The 27,661-nt window shown below is 54.3% G+C and overlaps 1 protein-coding gene across 1 annotated transcript in view; it reads right to left on the bottom strand.

The window, feature by feature from the left end:
* GRIP2 (glutamate receptor interacting protein 2) overlaps nt 1–25,887 on the bottom strand; it is a 56,098-nt gene extending 30,211 nt beyond the window's left edge. The window contains exons 1-16 of the mRNA XM_057705973.1: nt 25,813–25,887; nt 17,800–17,880; nt 17,394–17,529; nt 16,435–16,580; nt 15,663–15,749; nt 15,091–15,166; nt 13,773–13,918; nt 12,770–12,917; nt 12,493–12,662; nt 10,310–10,435; nt 9,838–9,987; nt 7,348–7,534; nt 6,685–6,830; nt 5,859–5,939; nt 4,231–4,297; nt 3,983–4,128 (exon numbers count right to left, since the gene is read on the bottom strand). Of these exons, the coding sequence (XP_057561956.1) occupies nt 3,983–4,128; nt 4,231–4,297; nt 5,859–5,939; nt 6,685–6,830; nt 7,348–7,534; nt 9,838–9,987; nt 10,310–10,435; nt 12,493–12,662; nt 12,770–12,917; nt 13,773–13,918; nt 15,091–15,166; nt 15,663–15,749; nt 16,435–16,580; nt 17,394–17,529; nt 17,800–17,880; nt 25,813–25,852 (1,933 nt within the window). The 5' untranslated portion in view covers nt 25,853–25,887. The remainder of the gene's footprint in view (nt 1–3,982; nt 4,129–4,230; nt 4,298–5,858; nt 5,940–6,684; nt 6,831–7,347; nt 7,535–9,837; nt 9,988–10,309; nt 10,436–12,492; nt 12,663–12,769; nt 12,918–13,772; nt 13,919–15,090; nt 15,167–15,662; nt 15,750–16,434; nt 16,581–17,393; nt 17,530–17,799; nt 17,881–25,812) is intronic.
* Nucleotides 25,888–27,661: the final 1,774 nt, after the last annotated feature.

Below are 27,661 nucleotides of genomic sequence, written 5' to 3' on the forward strand. Positions count from 1 at the left end.
AGCTGTCATTTCACTCATTCCCTCAGCCACTGATGCTCCACTTCCTTTAGCCAGTACTCAACCATTCTCTCAGCCTTTGAAACACCAGTTCCCACAACTATTAATACACACATCCCTCCATCCATTAATTTACCCATTCCCTCAGACATTCAGACATTCCCTCAGCCAGTAGTAATTCAGCCAATCCCAAATCCATTAATTCAGTCAGTACCTCAGCCGTTAATTCACTTATACCCTCGAACTTTAATAAACATATACACTCAGACATTAATACATCAATTTACTCAAGCCTAATACACCCATCCCCTCGGCAATTAGTTCACCCATTCCATCAGCCATTATATTCCCCATAACCTCATGCCTTAGTTCACCCATTCCTTCAGCTATTATTTCAACCATTCCCTCAGCCATCATTGTAGCCATTCACTCAGCCATTAATTCAACCAATCCCTAAGCATTATTTCAGTCATTCACACAGTCCTTGATACACCAATTCCCTCAACCACTAATACCACATTCCTCCTTCCATTAATTCATCCTCCTTCCATTTTCTCAGCCATTAATTCAGGCATCCCTCAGCCATTAATTCACCCATCCCATCAGCCATTAATACACCAATTCTTTCATGTCTAATACACCTACGCCTTCAGTGATTACTCACTCATTCCCTCAGCCATTATTTCAGCCTTTCCCCACAGGCTTAAATACACCAATTCCCTCAACCAGCAATACACACACTCCTGCATCTGGTAATTCACCCATTCCTCAGCCATTAATTCAGGCAACCCCTTAGCTATTAATTTAACCAACCCCTCAACCATGAATTCACCCATTCCTTCAGGTATCAATTAATCTATACCTTCAGCCATTAATGCACCAATTCCCACAGGACTAATACATCCATCCCCTCAGTAATTAGTTCAACCATTCACTCAGCCATTAGTTCACCCATTCCTACAACCATTAATACACCTATTCCCTCGTTACATTAGTTCACCTGTTATTTCAGCAATTATTTCTCCCATCCCTTGGCCATTATTCAACCATTCCCTCAGTCGTTAATGCACCCATTCCACCCTCGTTTAAATCACCAGTTCCATCAGATGTCATTTCACTCATCTTCTCAGCCACTGACGCTCCCTTTCCTTTAGCCAGAACTCAACCATTTCCACAGCCTGTGAAACACCACTTCCTGCAACATTAATACACACATCTCAACCATTAAGTAACCCATTCCCTCAGACATGAATTCAGACATTCCCTTAGCCAACATTCAGTCAATCCCGAATCCAGTAATTCAGCCATTCCCTAAGCCATTAATTCACTTATACCCTCAACCATTGTTGACTCACCTATACTTTCAGACATGAATACATCAATTTACCCAGGCCTAATCTAATACACGCATCCTCGCAGCGATACGTTCACCCTTTCACTCAGCAATTACCTCATCCACAACCTCATGCCATTAGTTCACCCATACCTTTAGCTATTATTTCAACCATTCCCCCAGCCATTATTTTAGCCATTCCCTCAGCCATATTTCAGCCATTCCCTCAGCCATTAACTCAATTGTTTCCTAAGCATTATTTCAGTCATTCACATAGCCTTTGATACACCAAATCCCTCAAGCACTAATACCACATTCCCCTGTCCATTAATTCATCCATTTCCTCAGCCATTAATTCGCCCATTTCATCAGCCATTAATACACCAATTCTTTCATGCCTAATACACCCATTCTTTAAGCAATTATTCAGTCATTCCCTCACCCATTATATCAGCCTTTCCCCACAGGCTTCAATACACCAATTCCCTAAAACATTAATACACATATTACTTCATCCAATAATTCATGCTTTCCATCAGCCATTAATGCACCAATTCTTTCATGCCTAATACACCCATTCCTTCAGTGATTTACTTCACTCATTCCCTCAGCCATTATTTCAGCCATTCCCCCCAGGCTTCACAACACCAATTCCCTCAACCATTAATACACACAATCCTTCATCAAGTAATTCACCCATTCTTCAGCCATTAATTCAGGCAATCCTTCAGCTATTAATTCACATCTTAGCCACACATTCACCCATTCCTTCAGCCATTAATTCACCTATACCTTCATCCATTAATACACCAATTCCCAGAGGTCTAATACATCCATCCCCTCAGCTATTAGTTCAACCATTCGCTCAGCTATTAATGCACCCATTCCATCCACACTTAAATCACCAATTCCATCAGCTATCATTTCACTCATTCCCTCAGCCACTGATGCTCTCTTTCCTTTAGCCAGTACTCAACCATTCCCTCAGCCTTCAAACATTAGTTCCCACAAGCATTAATGCACACATCCCTCCAACCATTAATTTACCCATTTCCTCAGGCATTAATCCACTTATACCTTCTACCATTAATTCACCTATTCCCTCAGCCATATTTACACCATTTCTCATGCCTAATACACACATCTCTTGAAGGATTAGTTCACACATTCTCTCAGCCTTGATACATCCGATCCTGCATCCATTAAGATACCCATTCCCTCATGCCATTAACACACCCATTCCCTCAGTCATTAATACACATATTTCCTCATGCCACTAATTCACCACTCCTATGAGCCATTAATTCACTCATTCCTACAGCCATTAATATACCCATTCTCTCCTGACATTAATACACCCATTCTCTCAGCCATTATTTCACCCATTCCTTCAGCCATTAACTCATCCACTGCTTCAGCCACTAACACACAATTCCCTTAGCCCATACACCCATTCCCTCATATCCTTAATACAGGCATTCCCTCAGCCATTAATTTACCCATTCCCTCAGCCACTAATACACCCATTCTCTCAGTCATTAATTCACCTATTCCCTCAGCCATGAATTCACTTATTCTCTCAGCCATTAATACAACCATTCTTTCAGCCATTAGTTCAAACATTCCATCAGCCATTATTGCACCCATTCCCTCTACCATTATTTCAACCATTCCCTCACACCATTAATACACTTATTCCCTCAGCCATTAACACACCCTTTTCCTCAGCCTAATTCATTTACTCTCAGTCACTAATATACGCATTCCCTCAGCCACTCATACACTTCTTTCCCCAGCCATTAATACAGCTGTTCCCTCTTTAGCCATTAACCCACCCATTCCCTCAGCTACTAATACACTCACTGTTTTATGCCATTAATACAACTATTCCCTCAGCCATTAATTCAAACATTCCATCTGTCATTAATTCACCCATTCCCCTATGCCAGGACTTCAGATGGCACCACCAGAGGCCATCTTCTGCTTCCAGAAATGTTTCCTTTCACCGAAACAGCTACTTCAAAAAGAACAGAAATATGGAAGCAGCATTTTATAATACAGATTTCACACACCACACAAAATAACAAGGATATGGTGGTGATGACAATATCGATAAGAAGATACCAAATTTCCAGTTTTTCTTAAAAAATATTTGAAATCTGCCCCCCAGTGATCCTCTTTCTCAGGGTAGGAGTTGGCAGCTGCCCCTCTGAACACGAGATTCTCTCCAGTGGCCACCGTCCTCTCCCCTTCCTTCTGTCCACCCAAACTGTGTTGTTTTTCTTACCTTCACCCCAATTCACTCACTTCTGTCACCTGTCCAGCCTCAGAGGTGTCTGAGTTTGCAGCCTCATGTACATCCCCCACCCCCACCCACCCATTCATCACCCCACCCAGTCATTTGCCCACAGCAGCTTTGTACAGGGCCTGTTGGACCCAAGCCGCGCTCAAACTCCAGCCGACCTCACAAGGGCCCTTGGAAGAGCCCAGACCCCGGGGCAGGGAGAAATCTACCATCTGCCCCCCTGCATCTTCATTCAAGGGGTCTCCACCAGCAGCCCCTGGGTGGCACCCACCATGCTCCCTCCTGGGCCGGAGCGAGCCCCAGATTGCCCGCTGGGGTCTGTGTGGGTGGGGTGCGGGGGCCCTCACCGGAGTTGTCCTCGTCCTTGCGGACCTTCAGCTTCACCAGGTCCTCACACTGGCGCAGGATCTGCACGGCGTCCTCCATGGGGCAGTTGTCCAGGCGGATGTTGTCGATGGCCAGCAGCTTGTCACCCGGCTCGAGGGTGCCCGTCCTGCAGGAGCAGGGTGGGGACAGGAAGGAGCCTGCACACGCAGGCACCAAGCCCACCCCCGTGGGCCAGCTCCCCCCAGCCCCCTGCAAAGGGCTCCCCTACCTGTGCGCCACGCTGCCTTTCTTTATGTCGGAGATGACCAGGGGCTCCCCTCGCTTCCTGCTGGCCGCTGGAGGGAAGGAGCCACAAAGCCCTCCTCGGGTCACCTCAGCCTCGGGGGGCCAGGAGTTGGGCGTGGACTCAGAGCCGCACACCCTGCTCCCTCAGCTCCCTGGCTGGGTGATTGTGAGCAAATCAGCTCCCCTCCCTGTGCCTCAGTTTCCCCTCTGTAAAATGGGGATGAGGCCACAGAGTTCATGGGGACATCAGAGATTAACTAGACGAAGCGGGACAACACTTCCCACACTCAGCCCATCCCCCAGCGGGCAGGGCTCCCTGAGGGGCTTTGTCTGGCTGGTGTCTGTGTCCCCAGCACCTGGCACAGGGCCAGGTTCCAGCACTAGGTGACTCTTCAACAATTGACTTCTTCCTTCTCCTGCTGCAGGGAATGCTGGCTGCCAAGGGCTCACAGCAGGATCCCGCGGAGGGGTTGGCCTTTGGCTGAGAGAGCAGCCTCACCCAAGATAATGCCTGCACCCAATGACTGGTCCACGCGGTGGTGCCGAGGCCCGGCTCCCAGCCCCAACTCAGGACAACTCCCGCGGCCTCCCCAGCGGACAGCTCCCGGTGAATTGGCTGAGCCCTGTGTTGGGACTACATTGCAGCCCCGCTCCTCCCTCTGCCTGGTCCTGCGGTCTCCCCTGCTCACAGGTGTTGATCCTAAGGGCCCTCCTCCATAAGGCCGCTGCACATAACTCCTCGTGTGAGAAGCTATTTCCCAGGGAACATGATCTAAGACAATGGGTGGCTGAGTTTTCCTGGCCAAAGAATCCATTTGGGCTAACGGGGTTCCCCTGAGTGACCAGGTGTAAGGCGGTCCTTCCAGCCCATGCAGCACCTTTGCAAATGAGTCAAAGGTGCCCCTTTTAATTAGTCTGTTGAGAAAATGTTAGAAAATTTTAAGTCTACCTCGAATGGGCACTTTTGTGTCATGTACAACCTGGGCGACTGCACCTGGCGGCCCTGCCAAGAGGTTCCTGGGCTGGAAGCAGCTTCTCCCCCGCAATTGCTTAAACTCCCACTGCCCCTGACAGCGGAGTCTGGGGCGGGAAGGAGTGGCAGCAGCAGCCCTTCTGGACAGTTGCCCCTCCACGGTGTAATGGGGAGACGGCAGTGGACGAAGCCAGAGGACTTTGGCTTTTCCTGAGTGAGATGCGGGCTGGGGAGCGTTCTGACTGTTCCCATGCCTGTGTATTCTACCTTTCTCTTTCCATCCTGCAGTCCCTCACTTTCATTCCTTTGACGAACATGAATTGAACACCTGCTGTGTTCCAGGCCTTTTCTGGGCCCTGGGGCCACAGAGGCAAACAGAAAAGCAAACCTGGCCCAGGTGTCTGGTGCCTTACAAACCACTGAACCACCCCCGGAGACGAAAAAGACCAGAGACTCCCATCGCGCAGAACGGGAAACCGAGGCTTCGAGAAGACATGCCTGAGAACACACAACTGGGCATTGCCCGTGGAGGGAAAGCCAAGCCAGCCACCCTTCCTCCCTCCCAACCCGAGCCTCCGCCCCGGGCCGGGTGCTGGGCATTTTCTCGGCGCAGGCGGAGGCGGTGGGGAGGCACTCACAGCTGATGGTGATGCCCAGCTCCACGCCGCGCCTCTTGGGCAGCTTCACGTGGAAGGTGCCGCTGCTCGGGATGACCGACTCTGGGTGCAAACAGACACAAACCCACGTGAGCCTCAAGGGAAGAGCCTCCGGGAGTCCCCGTCCCACACCCATTCCGGTCCAGTGGGGAGGGACCCCAAACAACCCCATCCTGCTCCTTCCACCCACAAATGAGGAACCTGAGGCACGGCGCACTGACTTGTCCGACACAAGCACCCAAGGGGTCAGAGCAGAGTCAGGACTAGAATCCAGACCTCACAGCTGCCACCCCACGGGGGGCCCCGCAGCCCAGCCCAACGCACTCAGCTCCAGCAACGACTTACTGGGTGCCTCTCGCGTGCTGGGCCTCAGCGGTGCTTTCACGCACTTTATCTCATCTAATCTGAACACCACCCCTTGTGATAGAGGATTGTATTCACTATTTTACACTGGGGGGAGGGGAACGGAGGGGGGAGGAGGAAGGGTCCTGTCCAAAGTCACACAGGGTCCAAATCACAGAACCAGAACTCTAACCAAGCTGTTTGGGGGTCTTTGCATACACCCTCACCACCACCACCCCCGCCCCCAGCTCCTGTTTCATTGCAAAATCCCTCATCAACGCTCACACTGGTGTGTGCAATTCCTTCCTCCCCGGCCAACGCCTTTCTCCCACCACGAGTGCTGGGGACACACTGCAAATTCAGGGAGAAGGATCAGGGCAGGGCCGGGGGCTGGGGGGAGCAGGGTAGAGAGAGGAGGGAGCACAGGGTCCCGAAGGAGAGGAGGAAGCTCAGGGCACCCACTCACCTGCCACGTCAAACTCCACCTCCAGCACGACCTTGTGGGCCAGTGCCGCGTCCCGCAGCAGCTGGTTGGCTTCTTCCATTGTCCCATCCTCGGTGGTGATGCCGTTGATGGCCAGGACACGGTCCCCTACCTGCAGCAGCCCACACCTGAACCGGGCGGCCCGGCGGAGAGAAGAGGCCCGGTTGGGAGACAGGAACATTGTGCAGGAGCAGGGCCAGGCCCAAACCTGGGCTTCACCTCGCTCCCGGGACAGGGTGGAACGCTTAGGACTGCCCTGTGCCAGCTGTAGATCCTCAGACAATTTACCACAGGACTCTGGCTGAGGTGTGACCTTGCCGGGCCTCAGTTTCTCCTTCTGTCCAATGGGAATAACGCCATGCCTTAGGAGATGTATATAGAGGACTCTGACTTCAGATACACAGGGGATCATGTCCTGGGTCACTCACAAGCTGTGTGACCCTGGGCAGGTGAATCAGCTTCTCTGAGCCTCTGATTCCTCATCTACAAAATGGGGCCAGTGATGGGATTGATGTGATGGTTGATAAGATAACACTGTGCAGCCAGGCTGTGTGACTCGGTTTCTCCCTGGCTGTCCGTGAGCCCCCCACCCCACCCCCTAATTGGAGAGTGGCAGGCTCAGTGGGGAGGGGGCAGTAGGCTTACCTCTCTGCCGGGCTGTCAGGCTCGATAAAACGCACAAGGGGTGGGGAGGACAGGGTCTCGGTGGCGAAGATGCCGCCCTGGAGCTGGAGGCCAAAGCCGCTGAGGGGGTCTCCGCAGAGCACGACCTCCGTGGTCTCTGTGTGCACAATCTGGCCGCCTGGCCCCACCGTGCTGGAGGCCAGCGACACTGCGGGGCAGGCGGGCACGCCGCTCAGAGCACAGTCCCAGGGAAGCCTTCCTGCCAGAGCCCACCCACCCTCGGCCCCGACAACTGGAATCGGAGGGGCAAGTGAGTGGGAGGCCTGACTCGCCCTGGGGCGGGGCCAAGTTGAGGCCTTTTCTGAGTTTCCTCACCTGAGCAGTGGGATCACGAGTCCCACCTGGCAGAGCTGTGGCAAGGATTAAGGAAGACAGCTCCCGGGACTGCCATGTTGTAAAACAGAGGCTCTGAGGGTCGGTGATGTTATGTTATGTCATGTTGTGTGATGTTACATTTCAACTTATTTTATTACTGTATCATGTATCAAATATCACGTTATATTACAATTAGATATTATAGTATATATTATGCCATTTTTGGTAACAGCTTTATTGAGATACAATTCAGCTACCACAGTATTTATCCACAGAGTATATACAATTCAATGGTTTTAGTATATTGAGTATTTAGTATACTCAAGTTGTATAACCATCCCCTCAATCAATGTTAGAACATTTTCAATCCCTCAAAGAAACCCTGTTTCCTTTAGTTAATCACCCAAATCCTCCCATCTCTCCCAGCCCTAAGCAACCACTGATCTATATACTTTCTACGTCTATAGAGCTGCCTATTCTGGACGTTTCATATCAATGGAATCATACCACATGTGGTCTTATGTGTCTGGCTTCTTTCACTTAGCATAACGTTTTCAGGGTTCATCCCTGTATATAGCATACATCAAAATTTCCTTCTTTCTTGAGGCTAAAACCCCACTGTATGATGATACCACATTTTTTTAATCCATCCATTGATGGACATCTGGGTTGTTTCCACCTTTTGGATATTATGAATAATGTGTATAAACGTTTGTAAATATGTTTTTGGGTGAACATGACATGTTTTCATTTCTCTTGGGCATTTACTCAAGAGTGGAATTTCTGGGTTGTATAAGTGTGTTTAACTATCTGATATGGTATTTAATATATTTTATTTTATATTCCATATGTAAAATACATTTTATTAATATGGATATTGGATATCATTTATTAAATAAAACTTTTTACATTTTATTCTATTAATTACACTATTGTGTCTATTATTTTCTTATTCTATTATATATCATACATTACAATGTTACACATAGTTTATTGTTGGATATGTTATGTTATTATATTTATATTCATTATTTTTTTCACTATTACATCCCCAATGATAAGGTACCTGGAAAACTGGAGGTGTTCAAAAAATTTTATTTAACTCATTGTTATCATCAAGGAAGGAGACAGGTAAGGGATCCCAAGAGTCTCCAGGCTCCATAAGCTCCTCCCTGTGAACAACAGTTCTGAATCTTTTCACCTACACACCCCCTGCTTCAGTGGGTGACAAAGGTGTATTTTATCTATCGTCTAACTCTGAATTCTCTTTCCCTTTTCATCTTGGCTGCCAGGAAGCTCATAACCATATTTAGCTTCTTTCAGGTGCCAGATTACTTATATTTCTTTCTTCCCTCAACTGGTTCAATCCTAAATGGCCCAGTCTGACCTTCCATTCTTCCTGGAGGCCTCTGCAATTCACATGGAAGGAGGCTGAGGACACTCTCTACATCAACAAAGGGAAGATTCTTTCCAGGAAAGATTTCAAAATTCTGGGCATTCTTGTGACTTTTGCTACTTCCACATGTCTCCTGCATTATCATCCGTTATTATCTGTCTTTACAGTTATTCATTTTAAAAAATACTTAAATGCCTTCATTTCAAAAGGAACTATATATAGTGATCATAAAGAGAAATATTTATTAGCAAATGTTAAGTAGAAATATACATATCTAATAAAACTAAAAGTCACTACATTCCAGATGGCTAGTTTCAGGCCTGTGTGTCTCTGTCTTAGGGAAAATTAACAAATGTCAGAGAGGTGGTGAAGATAAAGTAACACCACACCCTGTAATGGATCAGAGGGTGTAAGGAGAGAAAAATGAAATGGAGTTACTGTGAGAAATTTGCGCAAATCTGAAAAGGCATCCTTTCCTCAAGACACTTTGCCACCACCTGCTGGGAACTTTTCATAATAAAAATACAAGACAAAGTGTACAAACTAACTGTCATCCCTCAGGTGTGCCCTTGTGCAGTGCACAACCTGCCCAACCATCTGCAGCAGCCTGGTGTACCACACAGGTTATTTAATGCCCTCCACCAGCCCCCAGCCCTGCCCATAATACCCACACCTTTTGGCAACTCTCTCTCTCAGGCATAGAGGCAGCCCAGCGGGGGAGGGAAGAGACCATGGCTTACATGAGCTCTTGTGTTCCCTTCTTCGCTGCCTCCTCCGCCCCATTGTGGTCCGGGGGCTCATGGGCTGGGATCCGCGAGGAAGGGTGCTGGGATTGGTGCAGGAAAAGGCATGGTTCATGGTCGGCGAGGAAAAGGGAGATGAGGACAAGGCTGGGGAGATGAGAGCACAGACCCGTGAGCCCCAGCAGAGCCCTCCACCCTGCCTCAGGGAGACAGAGGGATGCCTTCCCCCACTCTACCATGCTGCCGCGTGACCTCAGGCCAGTCTCTCCCCCTCTCCGCCTCCAAGCTTGCAGGGTTTTCACAGACCTGGTGAAACCCAGCTGCCAGATGGGGCCCATATCATCACTAATGTGTGAGGTGACGCTGTGCCGGCCCCTAACTTCCCTGAGTCTTGGTTTCCTTCTCTATAAAACAGGTTCAAGCCCCTCCCTAGGAACGGGGGAGAGTGACAACAGGGAGAGCACTTTACATCTGCTCTGGTCCTGGCCAGCAGGAGTGGCCCAGGTTGGCGTCCTGCAGTGGCCAGGCCGGGGGCTGTGGCAGGAGGGCATGCAGGGGTCCCAGCGATGCGGCTGCTCACTCCTCTGCACCTTCACTGTGGGGGAGGAAGAGAAGAGAAAGGTGTTAGGGGCTGAGGGAGTCTGAATCACTACACCCCTGGAGGATGAGCTCCTGCCTGCACTGTGAGGGGAGGAGAGCAGGAACAGAAGATCTGGAGTTTCCCGAGCCAGGCTGGGCATCGGAGATTTTGCCCACGCGTCCTGGACACCCACTGTGTGCTGGGCACTGTGCTCAGGGCTCAGCCACGCAGCAGCCCGAGAGGCAGGGACACGAGAGAGAATGCTGGCCCAGACCAAGGCCCACAGCTGGGAGGCGGTGGAGGAGCAGGATTTGAACCAGGCCGACTGGCTCTGAAGCTCAAGAACGGGCCAGTCGGCTCCAAGGAGTGCAGTTTGCAGACAGCGACCAGCTGCGGCACCTTGGGGCTCTGCCGCAGCCCTGCAGCCTGGGCAGCCTTGGCGGGGGGCTGAGCATCAGGACACCAGGGCCTGGCATTTCTGCCCCACGCTGGGCTCTTGGGGGGCCACCTGGGTCCCTGTTGGGTTGGCCCAGGCTTGCAGGGACCTGCATCGCAGTCTGAAGCTGTTCCCACTTCCTGCCCCTCAACCTTCCACAGGCCTCAGCCCCACCGAACACTACTCCAGCTGAGCATCTGCTTCCCAGGGGGCCCCGCAGACCCTCTACCAGATGCTGCCTCCCTCACCTCCCCAACCTGATTCTCCTGCCCACCACCCAGGCCCTGTGTTCCTTCTACACGGGACTCTGGGGGGGGGGATGTCCAGCCTGGTGGAATATGTTCTTAGATGAATGGGTGAGGTCCCAATGATCTCGGCCCATCGATTCTGCCTCCCCATGCAGTACCCCTCCCCCCACCAAGGGGCTGAGCAGACTCTGGGGCCAGCAGCTGGGCCCAATCCTGACTCCATCACTGCCCAGCTGTGGGACTGGGACAAGTCACTTAGTCCCCCTGTGCCTCACTGTCATATCTGTAAAATGGGACAAAGACAGTGGCTACTTCCTAGGGAAGCTGGGAGGATCAGAATGAGTTAACACAGGTGACGTGCTCACAGCAGCGCTCGGTGCTTAGCAGAGGCTTGTTTAGTGAGAGCCAGGGGGACTGTCGGCTGCTGTGTGCCCTCGGAAGGGTCTGCACTGCTCGAGGCCTCAGCGCCTCTGTACCAACCTTGCAGACTTGTCATGGGACTGAACTCAGATGACCCGTGGGAAGCCCCAGCACCACAACAGGGGGTGGGAGAAGAGATGACGGTACTTCAAGCCCCAAAGCCTCCTCTATCAGCCCCTGCTGTGGCTTGTCAGGGCCTTACCAGACCCTGGTAGAGACTGTAGCGATGGCAGTCCCCCCACATCTGATCTGCAGAATTTTTCTCTTCTGGAAGATTGGGCTTGCAAAGGGTGGGGCAGGCAGACTCCATCCTCACCCCAACCCCCCTGCCACGGTGCCCTGAGAGCTGAAATTCACAGCCTGACCACCCCGACCAAGCCTGTGCACTCGGGGTCCTCACTCCTATTCACAGATGAGGCAACTAAGGCTCAGAGAGGCAAAGCACCTGTCCAGCTATTAGGGACAAAGCTGGGATTTGAACTCAAAACCCAAGGTTTAAAAAAAAAAAAGAACAAAACCCAAAGTTTAGGCTGCTGGAGGCACTTCCTTGCCCTGAACAGGAGGCTGCCTTCCTATGAGCATCCTCCACCCTGACCCAGGCCCCAGCTCTGCCCTCTGGGACCATCTACGCCCTCTGCTCTTACAACTGCCCAGCTCCTAGGTCCCTGCTCTAGGCTAGGAGCCCCCAGCTCCTCACAGGGCTGGTTTGAGGCCCTCCCTGACTGCTCGGCTGTCTCCTCTGGACCTGCCAAGGGCCCTGAGCTGAGCCCAGGGTCCAAACTCTGAGTAGCACAGGGCACAGAAGGAATGTCCCCTCCCCATCCCACCTCCCCACCCTTAGCTGCTGCACTTGACAGTTCGAGCTTCCCTGTGGGAATAGACAATTGTCCCGGTAAATTTTAGTCTGACCATGGCTTTGATCCATGAGCCCTCAGGTCTGGGCCCTGAGGTCTGCCAAGGGGACCGACCTGCCTCTGAGGGCTTCAGGGGCTGCCGACTCTGGGGTGCAGGTAGGATCTCTAGCCGCACTTTCTCCGACACGCTGGCCAGGAGCTTGGTGGCTTCAAGCAGCGAGCAGTGTTCGGTGCTGGTGCCATCGATGGACAGGATGTGGTCTCCAGCACGCAGGGCCCCGCTCCTGGCCGGGTTGGGGAGCAAAGGCAGAGGCTGGTCCGTCCAGACACACCTCTGGGCGGCTCTCCCCCTACACCCCCCACACCACGGCAGCTCTCAGCAGGTGCCCACCTGTCCACCACACTGGCTGGCTTGATGCGGTCGATGGTGATGACTGGCTTGTTCCGGTGGGAGCCGGTGGTGAGTGAGATCCCCAAGGCAGACCCTGGCATCTTGGTTATTTCTACCATCAAGGGCCCCAAAGCATTGGCCACCGTGTCTGGTACGTGGAAGGAAAGAAGAGTCTGAGATGCAAGTATTGAGCACCTTCCTGCATCTCAACTTAACCATCGCTGCCAGGGAGGGATCACTGCACCCACTTCACAGATAAGAAAACTGAGGTGCATGGAGGCCAAGGCCTCATCCACGTTCACACAGCCACTCAGCAGCAGAGGAGGGGCAGGAATTCAGATCTCAGGGACTCTAAGCTAAGGGCTTTGCTGGACAACACGAATTTGCTCACATATATTGAGAGCCTACTGTATACACTGAACTGTGGGTTTCACCATGAGCCTTCCCCATCTCAGAAGACAGCACCCCCTTCACCCACCCAGTGGCTGGAAAATAAAACCCGACTCCTTCTACTCTTACCCCATCCCCATGTCCAAACATCAGCAAACCAGGCCAGCAGATCTCCGTCACATTTCCTGAATCCCGTCCTGTCTATCCCCCTGCTCAGCCCCTGGTCCAGCCACCATCACCTTCCTCTCACCTGGATGGCTGCAGCTTAGAGGACATCCGCCACCCTTCCCCATCTCTCGTTCTGGTTTTTTTACACACTTACCACCATCTGACACACTCCATATGTGCTCTAGTCTATCTCTTGTCCACATCTCCCCACCAGAATGTCAGCCTCGTGAGAACAGACACCTAATCTGTGTCGTTCTCAGGTGGATCCCCAGTGCATCAAATGATGCCTGGCAGGGTGCTTACGACCCAGAAAAGCTCAGAGATGGTGTGACTGGGCCAAGGTCACACAGCTTTTGCCGTGGGGAGGATCTGTACCCACTACCACCTTCTCTCCATCCCTGGGCCTCTTCCTGCTCCAGCCCTAGCCCTCAGGGCCCCGACTCACCTGGGACGGCCACATCATATTCCACCTGGAAGAGGGCCTCGTGGCTGCACTGTCGCAGGGTGGCCAGGGCCGTGGCGTGGCTGGCCCCGTGCAGCGGGATCCCGTCAACGCCCAGCAGCCTGTCCCCCACCTTCAAGGAGCCCTCCCTGTGGGGAAGGGCCCGCTCCGTCAAGCTCACCCCGTGCGAGCCCGCGAACAGAGGGAGGGCAGGGAGCGGGTGAAGGAGAAAGGGACAGTGTGGACGAGGGAAGGAAGGCACGTGTGAGCAAAAGAACCAGGCAGGTTATGTGGAAGCAGCTGAATCACTGAAGCGGGCGGGGAAGGTGGGGGTCGGGTCAGCTCCGACACCTCCCGCCCCATGTGGTGCTTAATAAATTCACAGTCCCAGCTCAACCCTCCCGCATCTGAGCTGGGGATGCCCTTCGAGGTCACTATCAGGGCCCCAACAGGGTCGCAGCCCTACCAGGGCCACTCGGCACGAAGGACAGGCAGTCTGGAGGCTTTGCGCCGCCAGCACAGAGGTCCCTGCCCAGGGCTCCCACCTTGTTTCTCAGCAGTGATTCTGGCCTGGTGACAAACGCGCCTGGGAAGGAATTCCGCCGGGCCCCGGTGGGGGGGGGGGGGGGCCTGAGGGGGTTCACCTCGGTTTGGGTCACATCCCAGCTCTGGAATGCCTGCTCCAACAGGTGGCCAACGCTATTCTGGGAGGCTCTATGAATAGCTTGTCACAGGCCAGTCCCAAGGACGGGTTTAGATTTCTGACAAGGCCATTCCAGGCTTTTCTTAAAATGGCCAGGAATCTCCCACCAGGAGGTCAAGGGGTCAGGAGCTGGGAACTGGGTGTGTTCCTTCCCCATAGTCTCTGCTTCTGGCGCTTCTGAGCAGGGCCCAGGCAGGGCCAGGCTGGCAGCACAGCCAGGACTGGGGAGGCTGCGTCACACAGGGCCACAGTGACGCCGGTCACCATGCCCCACTTCCCTCGCTGCAGCTCTCAGGGGCTGCACTATTGGACCCATTCCACAGACAGGAAAATGAAGGCCAGGGAACGACACCAAAGCTCACGCTCCACCTCTCCCCTGACCCCTGAGACAGGAGGACCTTGGGGAAGAAAGACCTTGGGGTCGCTCCCATTTGGGGTTTAGTGCTGGCTCCACCAATAATTCACTGAGTGACTCTGGGCAGGGGTGTCCCCTGTCTGCACCTCAGTGTTCTCCAGGTGACTAGAGAACGTGTATGATGTCCCCTCTGCCTTCTTCCTAGGGGAGCCAGGGGAGGGCGCTCAGGGCAAGGCTGTAAGCTTCCCCCGGCTCAGGCTCACCTGTCGGCAGGGCCGCCCGGCCGCACGTAGGTCAGGACGAGCGGGCGGGACTTGTGCCCGTCTTCATGGGCACCTCCTGGACAGAATTGACAGTCATTTACCCACTCCCTCCCTGGTGCCCAGAGGTCCCGACCCAGACCTTAAGCAGGCTTCCTTAATTAAATCTGCTTGAGGACTTTGCCCTGGCTATTCACAGTCCCTCCTATGATATACCAGCTGTAAATCCCACCCAGAGTTGGGACAAAAAGTAAGGAACAGGACCAAAGTCCTCTCTCTGTTAAACAGCTTGCTTCTTTTCCTGAGATCTCATCCTATTTCCCTTTTTTCCCTGGTTGCCAGGCAGCTCCAAACTTCATTTTCTGTTACAACTTTTCCCTCTCACTCCCCCCAATCATGCACACTTTGTTGCTTGGCCAATGTTTTCACTCAATACTTGATTTAATGGTCCTGGGTTCTTAAAACTCAGAGGGAAGGTTTTATATATGTCAAATTCATTAGAGCAAAACAGAACACACACAGAATTGGCATTAGCCTTCCCATCCCTTGACCCCAAAGGTGACTCTTACACTAACCTCTGAGGACAAAGCCAAAGCTATTGCCCTCCTTGTAGAGGGAGACATCCACTGTCTTTGAAACGATCCCTGGGCTGTTCTCAGGGGCTGGGGAGAAATGGAGGACTCCTTGATCCTTCAGTTGCATCACAAGCTGGCAGATGTTCCCAAAGCTCATTCCAGGACAATTGGGTGACCAGTCACAGATATTATAGGAAGTGTACACTTCCCCCACCCCATTTTACAGGTAGGACAAGTGAGGCTTAGAGGCACCCTCTTCCCTAAAACCCACTTAGTCCGCCACTTAGAGAGGGGAAAGGGCTGGCCCACACTCCCACAGAGACAATGGCAGAACTCAGGCTTGAGTCCATGGCTGGCAGTCTTAGGCCAGAGCTAAATTCCAGACAGGTACTCAAATTTCAAGACTTCAGACCAAATTTGAAAATTCAGAGCCAAGCTAAACCCTGCACAGTACTCAGCGCTGCATGGGAGGGCAGGGAACAATTTATTCAGTGACATTCCTAAAGCCTTCCCCACTAAAGGAGAAGCATCTGGAAACTAAATATGCAAGATGACAAGGGGTGATAAGCAGGTCCCTGCCACCTCCTGGTGACAGTGTACTGCAGGTATAGACAAAGCCCCAAGTACAGCCTGGGTGTTTGTGGCCAGTCTCCAGGTCCCACCCACCCCAGCTGGCATGATCCCCACCCACCACCCAGGTGCGGGCAAGGAGGCAGCCTTGTCCACCCATGACCAAGGCAGTGGAGAAAGTTCCCGGTTCAAGGGCACCCACCGGGCGGGGGCAGCTCATACTCCACCTCCAGCACCACACGCTCGCCCACATTCTTGAGCAGAGTGATGATCTCATCATGGCGGAGCCTGGTCAAGTGGATCCCGTTCACCGACCGAATGTAGTCGCCCACATTCAGCAGGTCACTCCTGGGAGAAAGGAGGCCAGAGCACACGCACGGGAACAGGTACTGGCATTCATATCCCCGTCCCGCTGAATCCTTATGGTCTCTGGATCCCCATTTTACAGATGGGGAAGCTGAGGCTCAGAGAGGTCAAACATTGTCCAGGGTCACACAGCAAGTGAGTAGGAGAGCAGCAGATTCTAACCTAAACTTGCCTGACACCTAGGCCTGGTCTTTCCTCTGATACTGCTCTGCCCGCTTTCCCTCCAGCTGGGGTGTTGCCCTCAGAGTTATCGCTCTCACCAGCCCCAGACAGCCCACAGAGTGGCCAGATCATCACCTCCTTTGCTATCCCTTACTGTCTTTCCTGGGCCCAGAGGGGCAGTGATAGAGAGGCTAACTCCTAGGTTTCATGGAAGTCACCGTCCAAGACAGCCGCAGAGGTGAAATAATAGGAAAACACAGGCAGTGTGTGCAGGGCTGTGCCAGCAGAGCAGAGCGGCTGCCGCAGCCTGGGGTCCTGGGGGCTTCCCAGAGGCAGTGTGGAGGGATGAATAGGAGTCTGCCAGGAGGATGCCTAGGGAATGGGCCTTCCAGGCAGAGGAAACTGTATATGCAAAGGCCTGGAGGGCCCGGTGAGCGGTGAGTTGGCTCTGATGTAAAGGGAAAGAAGCATCCAGGGCCTAGAGTCCCAGCCTCCGCTGGAGGCCTTCCCTCCACAGACACCAAGCTCTCAGGTGCTCCAAAGCAGCTGTCTGATGGCTCTGCCGAAGGCCCTAGTACCTCCTCCCTGCCCCCTGATCCCCCTCCTGGTAACCCCACCAAGCCCACTTCTCACCTGGCTGCGAGCCCGCCAGGTCTCAGGTTGGAGACCCTGGGCTTCCCATCTTTGTCGGTGCCGCCTGAAATGGTCAGGCCCAGCGTGCTGCCTTCCTTCTTGGTCAGCTCCACCATGGTGACACCTCGGAACTCCTCTGCCGACAGACAGGGGGTGAGTGGGCAGCGTGGGGCAATTATGGGCCCCCAGCTCAAGGACAAGTGAGGCCAACACTTGGTAAACAGCACGCTTGGCTGCGTGACGCTGGGTGAAATCATCTCCTTTTTCCGCAGGAGGATCAGATACGTTAAGTGACTAGTCTAAGGTCACAGAGTGAGTTAGCAACCGAGCTGATGCCGTCTGAGCGCCGCCTGGAGCTCTCTGTGCCTGCAGCACAGAGAAGGGGGAAGGAGGGGAGGCTGGGTACCTGGGATGCTCTGTCTGCGGCACACCAGAGCCACGTCGGCCCCTCCTGTGTCCTTGCTTCCTTTGGAGTAAGGCCCATCGTCTGCACGGGAGAGAAAAGAGGGAAGGCCCTGAGCCCCGCTGTCATTTCTATCAGGCAAACCCCTCCTGCCTTGGGGATCTTCTGCTTAGTGCATGTTAGAGGGGTTCCTTCTTGCCACCAGCTCCACCTGAGTCTCTGTTGGGGGAGCCTCATGGCTTCTCCCCACAAGGGCAACTCTGTCTCTGCTCTCAAGCAACACTCTTCAGAGCACCCACCACAGACTGGGCACTTCACGGCCGTCCAGTGATTAACCATCTCTGCAACCATCATTCCACGTACAGATAAGGAAGCTGAGGCTCAGAGAGGGACAACTCGTGCCCTTAGTCACACAGCCCTTGGCCAAGGCCGCCTCTGCAAAGACCCAGGGCCAGACCCCAGGCCCCTTCGCCCACCTCGCCCTATGCTCCAGGCTCCCTTGACCAAGTTCTTTTTCTCACAGTCCTTCTCCAAGTCCCCGCTCGGCCCTGGACTGAGATGGGTAAGGTGAACTGGCAAACAGGCAAGCAGGTGGCTCTCCCATGCCACCTCTGGGGCCGCCCCCCAGGCTCCTGCACACACCCCCTCCCAGGCTTCTGACGCTGCCTCAGGCCTCGCCGGGGTCCGCACAGGCTGCGCCTGGCCTTGAAGAGGCCCCCTCTGTCCCCACCCCCGTTCACCATTCACCAGCTGTGGGAAGGCCACTCCCTTCCTAGCCCCCTGGCCACAGCAAGGCCTCGCTCACAGGACCGTCCCCCTCCTCACTCTTCAGAGGAGGCAGGGAGAGAGGACTGGGGAGGAAATCAGCCCGGGCAGGGGGCAGAAGCCTCTTAGTCCATCCCAGCCACGCCCTTTTCACGAGGGGGAGGCTCCGATTAGCGTTCAGCCAGAGATGGGGTCAACCTGGGTCGAGATCAGGATGCAGCCTGGCCAAGGTCGGGTTTCAGTCAGAACCAGGAACAGGGCTCAGTCTGTAGCAGGTCTCTCAAGCTTAGTACTATTTATTGACAGTTTCCTGTGGATGCTGTATGATGTTTTGCAGCATCCCTGCCCTCTAACCACTAGATGACAGTAGCATCCCACCTTGGCATCACAACCAAAAATGACTCTACACATCTCACATGTCCTGTGGGGGAGCAATACACCCCCCCCCCCAACACCCCCGCCCCCCGGCCCTGCCCCTCATTGAGAACCACTGCTTTAGAGTCAAGGGTGGGGCTCAGGCTGGGTCAGGGTCAGGTTCAGCCCAGGGTCAGGGTCTAAGCAAGCCTGAAAAGCTTCGCCACCTGCAGCTCTAAGCACTGAGAAGCTACTTCTCCAGACTGGGGATAGGCTCCCTTAGCTTTGCCAGAAGGTGGGAAATAACAAATCAAACCGCAGTTAAGCCCAGTCATTTCCAGGCCCCTGGAGTTGGCCCCCAGCTGCTCTGCTCAACCCCCCACCTACAGGCCCTGTGTTCACATTCGCTGCCACGGATTCAAGCAACACCCCATTAAGTATAATGCCTCCTATTACGGTTCCCTAATTCGCACTTCATTTAGATTCAACAAGATGTTTCTGAGCTAATAAAATTAAAAAGATTGGGTTCGATCAACTGTGTGACGGTGAACTTCTCTGGTATTTCATGTGTGCAATGCTGGGATTAAAATCTGTCTTATCCCATGCAAACTGGATTCTGCCACTGGAAAATCCTTCTCTCCTGGGCTGTCCAGGGAAGACCAGAGATAAGCTTGCTGGCTCCAAGCTCAGGAGTCTGGAGATGGGAGAGGGGGAAGATTGTCTCCTAAGGCCAAGAAAGCAGAGGATCAAGTTTGCCAAATTCAGAGCCGTAGAATCCCAAAGAATGGAGAGGAACAGCGAAGGGTTAATGCTGACTGGGAAGCAGAGGGTGCAGGACGCTGGCTGCTGAAGCAGAGGACCCGTTTCCTGGGTGTCTCTGTGGTTTGTCTTCAACGCTATTTCTCTGCCCTTCCCTCATCCCAATATTCAAATTTTGCTCCAGTGAATGACACGGTGCCAAACTGGGCTGCGATGGCACACTTGGGACAGCTGAGGTGTGGGGGTCTGCTGGCTTTGGGCTCAGCTGTCACACAGGCCTGACGGTGTGATGCACACCAAGACTCATACAAGTGTGTGCAGACAAAGAGTCAGTGGGCCGTACGTGAGGACTTGAGAGCCTCTTCTCTAGAGAAGGCACGTGCATTTTAGGGTGTGGCCTTGATGACCCCTCTTGGAGGTTGAGGCCACTCGGGATAACTGATTGCCAGATATGGGGCTTCTGGATGTCTAAGACCCCTGCCACATTCAGAAAGGCACCCAATAAGGAATGCTATAATGTTTGCCGATGTTTGTTCAGAGGGGACCGTGCCCCACTTTCACAAACATCCTCAGGTCAGGGGGAGACAGGCCGCGTTCAAACCAAGAGCTAAGGCAGGGCCAGAATTACTTGTTAACTTTGTGGCTAGAGTCTCTACTTCTCTATCTACAAAATGGGGGTGTCTCCCCCCACCGCTGGCTCCCATCAGCCCAGGCATGAGAATTTGAGGGAATTATTTTATTTATAGAAAACCCGATGAGGGTTCAGACCCCAGTCCTCCTCCCTCGGAGAACATGCCTGCTCTCTCCGGCTCTCTCTCTTTTTTGTTCTGGGACCTGGTAATTATATGCTTAGAGATGAAGGCTTTTCAAAAACATCTTTCCCACCAATTTTCAGCTGGAAACGTGCACAAAAAACAGAGATATTTTTACCCGAGTGTTTTTTTTCCTGTCTCCTCCTTCCAGCAATGGGCAATTATGAGCTTTTGCCTTCAGTCAATCAGTCCTGTAAGAGCTCGCTTCAGAGGGAACTTCATTTCCGCAGAAATGCCAGCCCGTCCAGCAAACTCAGGCTGGGCAAGTCGGGGGTGGGGGGGGGGCGGGGCGGGAAAGAGGGAGAGACACCGGCTGAGCACAGACTGTACACCTGGTCCCGGCCCCCAAGCTGCAGCCTGGGTGGGTGGGTTTCTTTTTTATTTTATTCATCATGAAAGCGTTGCTAATTTACCTTCATTATCTCCGTTTCTCTGGGCCCCAGGGAGCTATTGAGCTTTGACAAAGGGAAAAGGAAGTCAGCTCCTGGCCAGGCTGCCTTTGCCAGGGTCCCGCCTAAGCAGAAGAGGGGCTGGGGGGCGGGGGAAGCGGGGCTGGGCAGGGCTGTCCACGGGGGCGTGACTGATGCCTGGCTCTGTGGGCCTCCAGGAGGGAGTGTTCAGCATCTGAGAAGGGCCACTGGGAAAACCAGTCCCGCGAGGCTCAACTTGGGTCGAACAGAAAACGACCGCTTGATAGCAAGCCAGCCGCAGGACCAGCGCAGCCTGAGTGCCGCTGGGGAAAAGGGGGCCCCCGGTCGTCCCTGGGTCCAACCACAGCTGCACACAGCGGCCCGTTGCTGCTTGGCCAGTCCTGGCTGGGTCGGCCCCACCTCCGAAGGCGTTGCTGGCTCGATGGAAAGGGAAGGACGGGCTTTGGATCCTACATCTGCTGCCCAGTGGCTAAGGGATCTGAGACACGTCGCTTCTCCTCTCTGAGTTCTGGCACAGTGGGGGTGCTACTACCCACCTCACAGGTTGGCAGGAGGAATCAGAGAGGTTATGTGGTACACGGAGCCAGGACGCATGGAAGCTCTCTCGCTGGCCCTTTTACTCACCTTGTTAGGAAAATTTTCCTATTAATAATGGTAACAACTCCTACTGATGAAGTGTGCTAGGTGCTTCACAAGCTTTACCTCATGTATCCTCATCACCTTCTGAGGTGGGATGATCGTCATTCCCAGTCTACAGACGGGGGAGCTGAGGCACGGGCAGGATAGGTGACTTCCCACTGCAAGCGGCAGGGCCAGGATTTGAACCCAGGACATATTCTAAGAAGTTTTAAATTATTACCACTGTATCCTCATGATAATCTTACGTGGTGGGTGTCATGATCATCCCCACATTATAGATGAGGAAACTGAGGCACAGAGAGGTTAAGGGAACTGCCCAGGGTCACACAGCTCCTCAGTGGCAGAGCCACAGGCCTCCTCCTGCACCCTCCCCCCACCCCATGACAGTCTTGGGGGACTCAGACGTGACACCTATGGCCCTCCTGGCAGCAGCCCCGGCTCCTTTGGGCACTCATGACCACTGAATGCTCACACTCTGGCCATGGCAGGCTGGACCGGGGCAGGCAGCTGGAGGGAGAAGCATCAAAGCTGGTTGTAGGCTGACCTCGGAGTGACAGCCCCAATCCCCGCAGCTGACAGGCCTCCCCAGAAGCCGCGGAGAGATCAGCTTGGCCACGGGGTGACCCTCGCTCTGTTCAATCCATGTTTTTAAGAGAAACAAAAAGAAATATATCAATAGATTTAACAAGCAGACATCTGCTTCACTTGGTGCCAAGGATTAGGAAAAAAAAAAACCGACAAAGGAGCCCGGGGCTTGGCCCTCCTGGTGCCAGGCCCACTCCAAGCACTTGACCGGCACTGTTTAACTCTTCCTAGAGCTCACTAACAATCCCATTTTACAGACAGGGAGACTGAAGCCCAGAGAGGCCACTCAGCTGGGGAGCTGCAGAGGACAGACTGGAACTGGTCTTTCTGGCCCGTGGCAGACCACATCCTTAATCCTCAGCTCTGCTCTCTCCCTCCAAACATGAGGGCAACAGACCCCAAAAGAGGGGCACCCGGGGAGGCAGCATCAGCCCCCAAGAGGCCCATGTTAGGGCTCAGGCACCCACAGGTTGGACGTGACCAGAGAGGTTGCCAGCCCTGTGATTTCCTTTCCACAAGGTGTGTGGGGTCCCCAGCACTGGGCCCTGAGCCCACGCTCAGGCGGACATCCTCCACGGGACCACGACGGCCCCAACATCATGCGGGGCGGGGCGCAGGCTCAAGGAAGGCCGTGGCCTCCTGGGTCTGTGCTCTCCCACGTCCCTCTGAAACCCGCAATATTTAAGAGCATCACCCCAAAACTGGGTCACCAATGGAGCAGTGAAGACTCAATTCACCTGGCGGAGAATAAAAGCAAAAGTTCTGCCCACAACGTACGGTCCCCAGGCCTCCCTGACCTCCCTGCTAATGCTCTCTCCTGGACCAGCTCTACTCTGGTGTGCTGGTCTCCTCACTGTTCCACACACCAGCCTCAAGATCACCTCAGGGCCTTTGCACTGGCTGTTCCCTCTGCCCAGAATGCACCTTCCCAGACATCCACAAAACCCCCTTCCTCACCTCCTTCAGGAACTTGTGGAACCTTCCCCTTCTCGTCTTCCCCACGCAGACTGAACTGACACCCGCGCGCCCCACACCTCCAGCACTTCCCATCGCCTTCCTTCCCTAACAGACCTCACTTCTCCTTTCCTTTAACTTAAAGATTTTCGTTACTATCTGCCCCTGCCCACTAAGATGTCAGCCCTGGGGGCTGGGTTCTGTCTGCCTGCTCACTGCTGTTTCTGGCTTGGAGAGTCTGGCACACAGTAAAGGCTCAGTAAATCACCTGAAACTCAATTCCCACTTACAGATCAGGACAATGGGAATCAAAGAGGTGGAATGAGTTGTTCAAGGTCATAGAATCAGGAAGAGGCAGAGGCAGGATGCAAACTCAGGCCTCCCAGGGTCTGGAGGCCTTGGCCTCCGTGGTCTGGGGACTGGGCTTTCTCTCACAGGCACGGCCCTGCCGAGGAGCAGGAGGTCAGGCCTGCCCGAAGATCCAGGTGGTTCTGGTGAGGGCCCTCCAGAGGAATGGGCAGTTCAGGCCACGGCAGAAGGACCCTCTCACCCACCCCAACACACACACACCCTGTCTGAGCCTTCCCAGGCGCTGGAAACAAAGACCACTTTGTGGCTGGGAGTCAGAGGAGAGTGGACACTGTGGGGTGTGGGGGTTTCCTGCCAAAATCGGCTTTCAAGCCTACTGTGTGCCCCAGTCCCGGTCACATCCCTTCCTGCAGGGGCTCAGGGTTACTGGGGTGAATAAGGCTCCCAGGACCAAGATGGCATGGCCAGGGTATGGGACTGAGAAAGGACTTGTGCTAGCAGAGTCCATCGGGGAGGAGAAAGGGCCCTGGGCATTGCGTCCCACAGGCCCCAGGCCCTAGCCTGGCTTTCCCTGAGGAGCACTGTGTGTGGCCTGACTGCTCAGGGTCTCAGCCTGCTCTGTGAAATGTGGAGGGTGCATGGAGTGGCCACCTGTTTGGGACATTTGCTGGAACTACTGGAAATAGGTTCTCTTTCCTTAGGGAGGATGGAGCTGTCTGACCATAAGCTCAAAGGTACTAGGGGGTCCCTCTGGGAGCCTCAAGGAGAGGAATCTGCCTAGAAATAAAGCTCGCCTAAAAGCAAGCAGAGACCTGGAGTCCTAATCATGTTAACTGAGCACCTGGATCCCACTGTGCCTGAAGCTCCATCTTTGGACTTTTCTTTAAAAAAAGCCTCAGTGCTGACACCAAATGTGATCATGAAGCTCTGTGACCTGAGAGGAGACTAGGGTGGGGGCTGCGAGGGTGAGGGTGGGAGTCAAGGAAGTCATCAGAGAGAGAAAAAGCCAGGGAGATCATGAAGGGCCTTAAATGCCAGGATAAGAAGCTGTGGTCAAATCTGAGTTTTAGCAAACTCTCTCCCACAGCAGCTTGGATAGGGTGGGGGGTGAGAGCCAGAAGGCCAGGGAGGAGACTGGGGCTAAGGTCCAGGCAGGCGATGCTGAGGCCCGAGCCTTGGTAGAGGCCACAGTACCATGAGGAGGGGGAAGACACCTCCTTGGCGGCCCCAGGTGAGGTATCCAGGGCACTGCTGCCCTTGTGGCTCTGATCACTGCAGGATGAGGTAAGCCCACTTCCTGGGCCTAATGTCAAGAGGACAGATGTGCCCAGGCCAGGAGGGCAACGGAGTCACCAGGAGGGGGCAGGGGTAGACCGCATGGGGTCAAAGCCCAGCTGTGCTACTTCTAGCTATAGCCTCGGACAAGTCACTTAAAACTTCTGTGCCTCAGTCTCCCCAACTGTAAAATGGGGAGAACAACCGTACTGAATGCACAGTGTTGTGAGGATTAAATGAGAAAATGCACAGAGAGCGCTCCAAACAGAGCCTAGCACAGATCAAGATCTCAACAGCCATCAGCTACTACTATTATTCACATTATTATTATCGGGGGGCCTAGGAGTAACCCTGTCTCGGCCCCCTGCCATGGGTGGAGAGGTGGGAACCTAAGTTCACGGGCCCTCAGAAGCATGGTGAGGGGAGCTCTGCTATAAAAATCCCCTGGGTGCCAATCCAGGCTCAGCCACTGTGGGCCTTGGGCAGCCACCGGCCCCTCCGAGCTTCAGTTTCCCCATCTGTCCACTGGGACCACAGTCCCTACCCTTGGAGCTGCTGCAAGCAGGTAACACCAGGAGTACGTTGAATACGGGAAGGCATTGACAGGGCGGCGCAGGACACAGAGTGAAGGGTGACCTAGTCTGCTCCAGAGCCCCTCCCAGGGTCCCGGCCCCGGGCCCACCCAGGAATGTGGCGGCTGAGGGACACCTGTCCCCTCTGCATTCCCAGAGCCTGAGGCTCACCGACCTGATGCCACCAGGCCAGGGCCTCCGCCTCCTTCCCTGAGCCCACGCAGAATCTCCCTCTACAGCACCCTGACCAGGGAGCCAGTGCCCACAGCTCACGCAGGGGCAGGACGCACCTCCCTGGGGCACACCTGAGGCAGAAGCGCGGCCCTCTGGCCGTGCTGTGTGGGACAGCACGACGGACTCAGTCCCCGCAGCCAGGGTCAGACAGACAGTCCTGTCACCTGCCCACACCAGCCAGGTGTCCCGCCCTGCCCTCCCTCCAAGCTCTGGGTCTGGGAGTGGCCGTCCCAGGCTTCACCATCCCAGGCTCCTCTCTGGGTGGCAGTTCCAGAGGGACGAGAGGCTTCAGCCCCGTCACTCTGCCTACGGGTCCCCGTCACTCACCCGCCTCTGCAGGGGTCTCCCGGCTGAGCCCACACAGCATGTCTGCTATTGTCTCCCCAGTGCCACCAACTCCCTCGGGAGCCACGCTGCTCGGTCCCTCCCTCGCCCTCCCCAGGGAGGGGCTGTGGGAGGGGAGCTCACAGCTCCCACTGGCTGGGCACGAGTCCACCCACTGCAGCAGGCGGCTCTCTGCTTAAAGGGGACACGGCTGTCGTCATGGCTGATTCCTGGATGGGGTTCAACACCACCCCCCGAGCCTGAGTCTGGGCAGGGGTCTTTGAAGATGGCAGGCCTCCCCCAGGGCCCCCAGGCAAACAGACCCCTGGGGCCAGCTCTGCCCCTAACTCACACTGGGGCACTGGTAAGTTATTGCCTCCCACCCCACACTCAGTTTTTCCACTTGGAAAAGGGGAACAGTGCCTTCCAAACTTTTTTTTTTTCCTTAAGTAGCAGATTCCAACAGAATCTTGCACAGAATTCCCAGGACATAAGCCAGATAAAATGCAGCCGCTGAATGATGCCAGGGTGTGTCTGCAGGTCTCAGTTTAGAAACCTGTGCACTTGAAGCCCCTTGGGCCTGTCCACTGACATTCCAGGTACAGCTCCCAGGCCTCGGTTTCCTCTCCTGTAAGGTGGGACTTGTGGAAGATCAGCCCAGCAGCCTGTTGCCCAGAGCATGCCCCAGCTCTGTGGGGAGACTGTGCGTCCCGGCGTGATGGGCAGGGGCAGCTGGTCACAACTCCAGCCCCAGCTGTGCCTCAGCCCGGCACACTCCTCGCTTCCTCCACACCAGCTCCGGATGACCCTGACGACCCTGAAGGACACCCAGGGCCCCTCCTCCAGCTCTCCAGCTGCTCCACCCAGACCAGCTGAGAGCCAGACACCGCAGGGGTTCTGGGAAGAAGGATGGGTGACAGTGACTCGGGGTGTCAACAGCCTGTACAGCTAACTACTCGATGCATCCAGCTGAATGCAGCAGAGAACGAGACAGACAAGTCCTGGCTCCCGTGGAGGCTCTCAGACGCGTGGGAACAAGGGGTCTCAGATTCACCCCTGTCCTGCAGCGAATGGGAGGGTGCAGCCCGGTGGTTAAGGGCCAGGGGCTTTGTCTGAGTTTATTCCTCAGCGGGGATGCCCACCGCGGAGTCCAGCCCACAGTTCCGGGGCTGCCCATGCTGGCTCCTCTCAGCCCCACACCATGGGCACCTTCGGGACAATCCAGGCTCCGAGTACAGGGTGGGGTCACTTGTACCCCTGTATCCATAGGTCATATTTATTGCCTGTTGCCCACCTCCCAAGGGTGCCATCCACTTCAGATGACTTCAGGAATGTCCCAGGGCAGGGTCCCTTGGGTCAGCAGTGAGGCCAAAGGTCAAAGAGAGATGCCAAGGTCTCAGCCGTGGGAGGGATGGCGATCATCGGGTCAGAGAGGGGGGACCTGAATTGCGAGGCATTTGCTGGGAGAATCGGGCCCGTCAGGAAAGAAGGTGCAGGCTGTCAGTGTGGTCCACGGTGACCTGCAATGATCACGACAAAGCTCTTGATGAAGACCCTGACAATCCCCGGGGCACCAAGAGCCACCCTGGAGCAGCCCCAGCTCCACACCAGGCAGGAAGGGACACCGCTCTTAACAGACCCTCACCCTCTTTCCCCTCCATTTCCAGCCCCTTCAGGGAGGAGGGCTGTGTGGTGCACAGGCCTTTGGAGTTCCATTCACCCCTCTCATAAGAAAATATTTGCTCTCCATAGAGGTGCATTTAAATGAGCGATGAAGACTGAAGATCCGAAACCTTGCCATGTTTCTGTCTCTCTCGCTGCTCCTTTGCAATTTACTTTTGTGGACGAGAAG

The sequence above is a fragment of the Hippopotamus amphibius genome, chromosome 13, assembly GCF_030028045.1.
Source record: "Hippopotamus amphibius kiboko isolate mHipAmp2 chromosome 13, mHipAmp2.hap2, whole genome shotgun sequence".
In the NCBI taxonomy this organism is placed as follows: Eukaryota; Metazoa; Chordata; class Mammalia; order Artiodactyla; family Hippopotamidae; genus Hippopotamus; species Hippopotamus amphibius.